The 9,055-nt window shown below is 47.1% G+C and overlaps 1 protein-coding gene across 1 annotated transcript in view; it reads left to right on the top strand.

Moving 5' to 3' along the window:
• The window catches only part of PAQR6 (progestin and adipoQ receptor family member VI), a 29,333-nt gene that overhangs the window by 1,895 nt on the left and 18,383 nt on the right, over window positions 1-9,055 (top strand). The window contains exons 2-3 of the mRNA XM_015410799.1: window positions 5,138-5,340; window positions 8,354-8,481. Coding sequence (XP_015266285.1) covers window positions 5,290-5,340; window positions 8,354-8,481 — 179 coding nt within the window. The 5' untranslated portion in view covers window positions 5,138-5,289. The remainder of the gene's footprint in view (window positions 1-5,137; window positions 5,341-8,353; window positions 8,482-9,055) is intronic.

The following is a 9,055-nucleotide window of genomic DNA, read 5'->3' as shown; positions in this document are numbered from 1 at the left end:
TTAACCTCTGCCACTGTGAGGAAGGTATATCTCCACTGCAGATAGTCCCGTGACCAAACCAGGCCCATGGCCAAACCAGATGCAACGGTGTTCTTAGGTCCAGCCCATGGCCACCACTGCCATTGTAAAGCGGTTTAAAAAATGCAGTGAGGGCCTGATCCTGATTGCGCCCACAGCAATCTCAGGAGTGATTTCCCACTCCTCCACATGTGCCCTTGGGCCAGTCATAAGTTCTTTCAAAGCTGTTCTCTCAAGGGCAGTTCTTGAGAGAGCTCTCGCAGCCCCACCTACCTCACAGGGTGTCTGTTGTGGGGAGGGGAAGGGAAAGGGATTGTAAGCCGCTCTTGAGACTCCTTTGGGTAGTGAAGGGCGGGGTATAAATCCAATCTCCTCCTCCTCTGCTTCCCCCGCACCAGTGTTCCCTCTAAGCTGAGTTAGTGTGAGCTAGCTCACAGTTTTTTAGCCTCCGGCTCACACATTTTTGTCTTAGCTCAGGAAGGATGGCTGCAGAGCAAACTAGTTTATGCAGTAGCCAAATTGCTCACTCACAACTCTAATGCCAGTAGCTCACAAAGTAGAAGTTTTGCTCACAAGACTCCACAGCTTAGAGGGATCATTGCCCCTCACACACAGTTTTTCAAGTGCTAAAACAGGTGTGTATATGGGGGAGAAATGTGTCTCTTTCAGCACTTGAAAAAGCATAGAAGGGTGAACAAGAGCACTTTAACCCACCGCACAAATTGCTTTAAAATGGTGGTGGCCACAGTTTGGATCCATGGATGCTGTCACCTCTATTGGTGATGGTTTGGCTAGCGTAATTCTGGCTTAGGCTAGAGACGCATGCCCACAGTATAAAGTACAAAGTTATTTTGGAGGAATGGATTGTTTCTGGTGGCTGAAGGCTGGAGAGTCAAACCGCTCAGGCCCAAGAACGTTAATCTGGTCACTGCTTTGCAAGGGAAGTGTACGATTTGAAGTGGCTAATGTATCTTAAGGGCTTTTTAATACGGGAAATCTCCAAAGCACTAAACATGATTTTGCCGCCTTGCTGAGTGCTGGATTTCTTATAAAATTGGCTTCACTGCAAATTTCCATCTTTGAAAGTTTCATGGAGTGCCCACGAGTTCTTGTATTGTGAGAAAGGGAGAAAAGTACCTCTTTCTCTACCTGCTCTTTCCCATGCATAATCTTATAAACCTCGATTATGTCACCCCTCAGTTGTCGTTTCTCCAAGCTAAAGAGCCCTAAGCGCTTCAACCTTTCCTCATAGGGAAAGTGTTCCAACCCTTTTATCATTTGAGTTGCCCTTTTCTGCACTTTTTCCAAAGCTATAATATCCTTTTTAAGGTGTGGTGACCAGAACTGCACACAGTACTCCAAATGAGGTCACACCATTGATTTATACAGGGGCATTATGATACTGGCTGATTAGTTTTCAATTCCCTTCCTAATAATCCTGAACATAGCATTGACCTTTTTTATTGCAGTTGCACACTGTATCGACATTTTCAGTGTTATCTACTACAATTCCAAGATCTCTCTCTTGGTCAGTCACTGCCAGTTCAGACCCCATCAAGGTGTATTTATAGTTAGGATTTTTTGGCTCCAATGTGCATCACCTTGCACTTGGCCACATTGAACCCCATTTGCCACATTGACGCCCAGCAAGGCGAATGTTGTCTATCCCAGCAAGGCAAATATTGCATTCTTAGGACAGGGCTTACATAGTGGACATTTCACATTAAAAAAAAGAAATTAAAATGGGAACACATGAAGCTGGCTTATATGGAATCAAACCTCTGGTCTATCAAAGTCAGTACTGTCTACTCAGACTGGTAGTAGCTCTTCAAGGTCTCAGGCAAAGATCTGTCATGTCATCTCCTGTGGGATCCTTTCAGTTGGAGCTGCCAGGGATTGAACCTGGCTGGGACCTTCTGCGTGCAAAGGGTATGCTCCACCACTGAACCACACATAGAGAGAACCACACAGCTATTTGGTGTGCACAGACCCCTCCCTTTCCAGCTAGTCAGGGCTGCAGAAATGTGTTTTAGAAGAGAAGAAGAAGAAGAGATTGGAGTCTCAGAGTCTCACTTGGAGTCTCAGAGCGGCTTACAAACTCCTTTCCTTTCCCCTCCCCACAACAGACACCCTGTGAGGTGGGTGGGGCTGAGAGAACTCTGACACAAACTGCTCTTTTTCAAGGACAGCTGTGCCAGAGCTTGTGACTGACCCAAAGTCATCCAGCCAGGTGCAAGTGGAGGAGTGGGGAATCAAACCCGGTTCTCCCAGATTAGAGTCCGCACTCTTAACCACTAAACCAAACTGGCTTTTAAGTGGTAGCCATCCACTCAAAGCTGATCCTGAACCAGAACTGTTCTGATGTTCTCCCCCATTATTATTATTTTGTTTTGCAAAAGAATGATCAGTTTAATGTACAATAGGACAAAAAGCAGCGTCACATTGGTTGGAGAGAAGGTCAAATAGAGATCTTCAGTGTGGGAACAGGGGTGCACATAGTATGTCAGTATGCCTCTGTTCTCCCATGTGCAAAATATTGGCACTGTCTCTGGAGATCCCTGATGGTTGGGGAAAATCTGAGAGCTGGCAGCTTAAGACAGCTATTCTGTGAATTCCTGGCAGGAGCTATAACTTAAACCAAGGTCAGAGCCTAATGAAATGCCAAACGCCCCCCCCATGATAATTGTTATATAAGGCTCTCCTCGATCTTACCCTAACAACAATCTTGTGAGGTAGGCTAGGCTCAAGTCCTACCCTCTAACCACTACAGCCAGTTTGGTGTAGTGGTTAAGTGCGCGGCCTCTAATCTGGGAGAACCGGGTTTGATTCCCCACTCCTCCCCTTGCACCTGGCTGGATGACCTTGGGCAAGCCATGGCTCTGATAAGAACTGTTCTTGGAAAAGAGCAGTTTCTGTCAAGAGCTCTCTCAGCCATACCTACCTCACAGGGTGTCTGTTGCGGGGAGGGGAAGGGAAAGGAGTTTGTAAACTGCTCTGAGACACCTTTGGGTAGTGAAGGGCAGGGTATAAATCCAATCTCTTCTTCTTCTTCTGCGCCACGCTGTTTCCTGGTTCACAATTCAGTCTTGTCGCCATTACACAACACGACCAGGCCTGTCATTGTTCTCTCTGCTCCAGAGGCCAGGAGGTTGTCTGAGGTAAATAAGGAGAAGTTTCCCAGCGCTGACGCTATGGGTCTTTGCTCCGACTGCTCCACAACCCAAACCTGATGGGGTCATTTCAGCCCTCCTGAAGTTTTGCATTTAAAAAAACAGTTCTGGGACAATTTTAAGCACAATGACTTTGTCTCCCAGGAATTCAGCCTTGAGTTTGGCTTGCAACAAGCTGGCAGATTCTGGGTGGCGGCAGAGAGGGAAGCGAGACGGAGAAATCGCCTGGGTAATTTTGAGCTGGACAGTAGCAGCGTTGTGCCAAATTAGAAGAACAAATAACAAGACGTGGGTTGTGGGGAGGGAAAGAGCAAATCCCTTCCACACTTTGATCCAGCGCCAGGGTTTTGTTCTTGGCCTCCCCTCCAAGTTCACAGGCGGGGTTTTCTCCAAATCTGTTTATCCCAGTTGGTTACCCGAACTGATAGAAAGTAATGAATCTTTTATGGCCGCCCTGCCTTCACTTTCGCCTTGACCCGTCGTCCGTACTCTGCCGCGTGAGCGCCAGGGCCAGTGGGCCGTCAATGCTGGCCTTGTGTGGAGGAAACAAAAGAGAACTTGATTTCTAGTAAAAGGAACAAGGAGGGGGAGAGGCAGCTCTCTCTCTTTCTGACGCGGTCCATTTTGTGTTGCACTGTTGGTTGAAGAGGAAGAGATGGAGAAAGTGAAAGGGAACTGAGGAACAGCCTTTGTTATCCATAATCCACAGTTACAATTGCTAATAAATAGCAGATTAATTATTTATAGTATTTTAGATTGTAAGCTCCTCAGGGCAGACACCTGGTGTTTTGCTTTTTGTATTCTGTACAAAGGGATTGGGGTGCATTATTTAGGAGCTAGTGTGGGGCCATCACGTGAGCCTGCTTCTATAAGGCCGTTTTCCCCCCACTTTGGCTTCCGAATTGGAGCACTTTTTATTTTTGAAATATTCACACAACTTTGTGCTGTAATCACACTCCAATCACTTTCTCTGCCCTCAATATGTTGTTGTTGTTCAGTCGCACAGTCGAGTCTGACTCTTCGCGATCCCATGGACCACATCACGCCAGGCCCTCCTGTCCTCTGGAGTTTGCTTAATTTCATGTTCGTTGCATTGATAACACTGTCTAACCATCTCATCCTTTGCTGTCCCCCTCTTCTTTGACCTTCAATCTTTCCCAGCATCATGGTCTTCTCCAGTGAATGCTGCTTTCTCATTCGGTGGTCAAAGTATTTGAGCTTCAGCTTAAGTATCTGTCTTCAATATACTCTTTGCCCATGCCTGCTTTTCTCTGATCTTTGTGAGAAGAGTGCTGTCCAAGCATTTTAAATAGGGTTGCCAGCTCTAAGTTGGGAAATTCCTGGAGACTTGGGGCTAGAACGTGGGCAGGAGTGGGATCTCCATGGGATATAAATGCTACCTCCAAAGCAGCTACCTCCAAGCGGAACTGATCTCTCATCTGGAGACTGATAGTAATTCCAGGAGATCTCCAGGCCCCACTTGGAGGTTGGCAGCCATACAGCAGATACTATCTATGTGGGAAGGAGCATGTTTTAAGGTCCCACCCACATTGGTGCCATTTTTCTTTAATTGGCTCCTAATGGCTGCTATTTTCCCTGCTGAGCAACTTAGGCGCCAGTCCATGTTAGTCCATGTGCTCCTAAGTATGATGGTAGAGATATTATAACTATACCCATATTTCTACTTGTGCAACATTAGAGAGTATGACTTCAAAACAATACTCTCTATTAATTACTTTGAATGAATTAAATTCTAACTATACCTGTTAGAAAAATAGGGGCTGTTTCTGACAGAGGGGCCCACTGAAGAACAACATAGCCCTGCTCTTGAATGTTGGAATAAATCCTGCCAGCCAGTTTGACTGAACATTTCCTTTGTTTGCCTCGCTGAATTTATTTTTATTTTTTGTGTCTGTGTCTCTACCCTGCTCCTACCTGTGTCACATCAGGACACAAATGTTGGACCTTCACAGGGCTACCTGCAGGAAAAGGATCACCGCCAGCCTAAGAACCGTGACGAAATCTTGTCCTCCCACAAGCCAAGCTGCCTTTGACATTAAAAGAAAAAAAGAAGAAAAAATAGTCCCTGTCGTGACCAGAAATGCTTACAATAAAGCTGCCTCAGATCTTCAGGATCCACCAAGTACCTCGTGTGAGTAAATAACTCACCCAGCTCTTACAGCATAAGGCTGTCCCCTTTTTCTCACTCGCAGGGGCTTTGCAGAACAGCATGGCAGGTAGAAATTCAACAGGTAAAGCCCCCCCATCATGAACAAAGTGGTGCAGGAAGCTGTACAGTTGTTAAGGGCTCAGGAGTCTTGCCACAGTGAAAGAATCTAGCTGAGTTCTCCATCTTGAGATGTCTAAAATCTGTGACTTGAGCTGGAAACTGAAGCCTGAAGAGTATCTGCTGGAAAATACTGCTCTGCTGACCAGGCCAAGGCCAGACTCCTCCTACTGAGAGCCAGTTTGGTGTAGTGGTTAAGTGCACAGACTCTAATGTAGGTTGAAGTACTTGGAAGGTAGTTCTTCTTCAGCTCAGAACTGAGATGCAGTCAGAATAAGGAAACAGGAGCTAATCTCCAAACAGAGCTCATCCCCTGGGTTTCTATCTTGCCGCCTTCCCTTGAAGCGAGGGGCTCCAACCTGGGGGAAAGCACTGCCATCAGCAGAATGGTTCCATGGGATCTGGTCCCATATCTCCAGACCACCAGGAGGAGATTGTCTTGTATGCTCTATTGCTAGGGTTGCCAGCGTTGAGTTGGAAAATACCTGGAGGGTGGGTTTTGGGGAGGAGAGGGACTTCAGTATGGTATAATGCCATGGAGCCCACCCTCCAAAGTAGCCATTTTCTCCAGGTGAACTGAACTGAGCTTTGTCACCCGGAGATCAGTTGTAACCCCAGGAGATCTCCAGCCACCACCTGGAGGTTGGCAAATCTATCTACCCCTGTAGTTGGAAGCCCCATTTCTGGTGAGTGGGAGGTGAGATTTCAATAGCTGAGCATCCCAAAATAGCCTCTGAACCATGTATGATTTATACTGCCAGTTAGGTATACCCTACAAAAGTCTAGGAATGGCAGATATGCTCCATGTAGTTTATAACTCTCTTGCTGGCAGCAGTTTCCACCTTCCAAATCTCAGGCAGAATAAAATCTTTCCCAATGGTTGCTGCCGTAACTATCTCATTAACAAGAGAGGCCAGGGATTTAATTTGGGACCTTCTGCATCCAAAAATCATATTCTACCACTGAATCAAACTGTTGTAGTTCCTGTCTTCTTTATGTCATTCCTTATTTATATTTCCTTCATTTATACCTCACCTTTCTCCCCAATGGAGACCCTAGGTGGTTCACATAATTTCCCCCTCCTCCGTTTTATCCTTACAACCCTCTGAGGTAGGCTAAACGTGTCTTCAAGTATGGGCTAATGGGGTCTGAACTTGCTGAGACTGAGAGGGGAAAAGATCTTGAGGTCGTAGTGGATAGCTCAATGAAAGTGTCAACCCAAGGGCAAACTCTGTGAGGGATTACTAGGAAAGGGATTGAGAATACAACGGCTGATATTATAATGCCCCCGTATAGATCGATTGGTGCGGCCTCGTTTGGAATACTGTGTACAGTTCCGGTCACTGTATCTCTAAAAGGACATTGCAGAGCTAGAAAAGGTAGAGGAGGGCAAGCAAGATGATTAGGGGGTTGCTTGCGGGGAGTCCCAATCGAGCCCCTTGCACTGTGCTCCTTTTCGGGGAGCTCGGTGGAGTTTGGGAGCCCCCAAACACCTCTAAAAAACCAGTCGATCCGGCCGGCACACAGGAGAGCTTCCCGGTGTTGACCGTTCTCGCCACGCCGGCCCCTATGACGAAAGGCAAAAACAAAAGGAAAATCCGGGCATTCAAGGATCGCTCTGATGCGGAGCGAATAGGTGTAAACTCCGGGCCAAAAGCCGGCTGCTGATCAAATTGTGTGAAATTGACGCGATGCACTGGAGAAAACAAAGGGTTGACAGTGGACCAAAGTCTAGTGCGAAATCGGCCTCTGGGACTTTTCAGTTCAGAAAAGAGACAACTGGGGGGGGGGGATGATAGAGGTTTATAAAACTATGCATAGGGTGGAGAGAGTTGACAGAGAACCTTTTCTCCCTCTCCCAAAATACTAGAACTTGAGGGCATCCAGTGAAGCTGATGGGCAGTAGTTTCAGGATGGACAAAAGGAAATACTTTACATGGTGAGTTATTCAAATGTGGAATTCACTGCCAGAGGATGTGGTGATGGCCACAGGAATAAACATCTTTAAAGGGGGATTAGAGAGATTCATGGATGAAAAGTCTATCAGTGGCTACTAGCCATGGTGACTGAGGGGAACCTCCACACTGAGTGGCACTAAGCCTCTGAATCCCAGAGCCAGGAGGCTACATCAGGGGAAGGCCTCAGCCTCTGTGCCCTGTTGTTGGCCGTCCAGAGGAAAGGATTGGCCACTCTGTGAGACAGGATACTGGACTAGTTGGACCACTGGTCTGATCCAACAGGGCCCCTCTTCTTATGTTCTTATGACAGTGTGTAACTGGGCCAAGGTCACCCAGCTAGCTGCCGTGGCAGAACAGGGATTTGAACCTGGTTCTCCCAGATCCTAGCCTGACTCTCTAACCACTAGACTACACTGGCTCTCCCTTCCATATGAAGAAACTCATAAGGGAACATCAGTTGCATTCATGATGTGTCTAAACTTAAACTGGCTCACCTGACACAGCTTCTCCATCCAAGGAGCTCTGGGACTTGTACTTCCCAGTGGGTGGGGGGGCGGGTGATAAATCCCAGGGTTCCTTAGCAAGGGTGCATGTGTCCAGACTGGTTCCACTGACATGGTTTCTCTTCCAAGGAACCCTGGGACTTGTGAAAACTACAAGTCTCAGGGCTCCTTGGGAAACTACAAGTCCCAGTGCTCCTTAATGAGAACTCATGTCAGTTGAACTAGCTTGGACGTGATGAGGTTGAGGATCATTTACAGCATCTTTTCATTCAGCTGCAGGCTCTGGATGGCATTTATAGGACCCAAAAACAGTTAAAGCCCGTAGCTTAAAACCACTTTTGTGCCTGGAGTATATATATTTCCACAGAATGGGTGAAATGCTCAGGTCTTACTGTACCAATTCTTCTTCTCCTACAGATCTTCTGGGAAGATGGCATCATCTCCGGCTACCGTCACCCCAAAAGCTCCGCCTTGGACTGCATCCTCAGCTCCTTCCAAATGAACAATGAAACCATCAACATTTGGACACATTTTCTCCCCACCTGGTAAGTCAGTGTGACTTCTTTTGATTACACTTCTGTGAACAGCTGCTGCAGTATTGTATCTTGCCGCATTTCTCAGCAACCTGCTTTACAACATCTTCGCAGCAGTTTTGCAGCACTGGAACTGATAGATCTTCGACGTGGTCTCTGTGCTTCACACCCATGGGATCTAGTGCGCACGCGCTGGATCGATCGGCATTGTAGGAAGCTCTTTTAACGGATTTTCGCGCCCAGACCTCGGGCATGCGCAGGAACCCCACCGCACATGCCCAGAGGGGAGGGCACGGACATCCCGCCAGCAATGTTCCCTCTAAGCTTTAGAGTCCTGTGAGAAAAAATTCTACTTTGTGAGCTACCAGCATTAAAGTGGTGAGCAGGTGATTTGGCTACTGCATAAATTAGTGTGTTCTGGAGCCATCCTTCCTGAGCTGAGACAAAAATGTGTGAGCCGGAGGCTAAAAAACTGTGAGCTAGCTCACACTAACTCAGCTTAGAGGGAACACTGCCCGCCAGTTCCTTACTTACCGCCACGTTGGGAAGACCTTTTTCTTCATCTGTCTGATCGGTTGGCGTGTTT

Source organism: Gekko japonicus, unplaced genomic scaffold (genome assembly GCF_001447785.1).
Source record: "Gekko japonicus isolate JY-2015 unplaced genomic scaffold, Gekko_japonicus_V1.1 scaffold42, whole genome shotgun sequence".
Taxonomy (NCBI): Eukaryota; Metazoa; Chordata; class Lepidosauria; order Squamata; family Gekkonidae; genus Gekko; species Gekko japonicus.
Note: the sequence above shows the minus strand (reverse complement) of the source record. Positions and strands in the feature narration are given on the sequence as shown.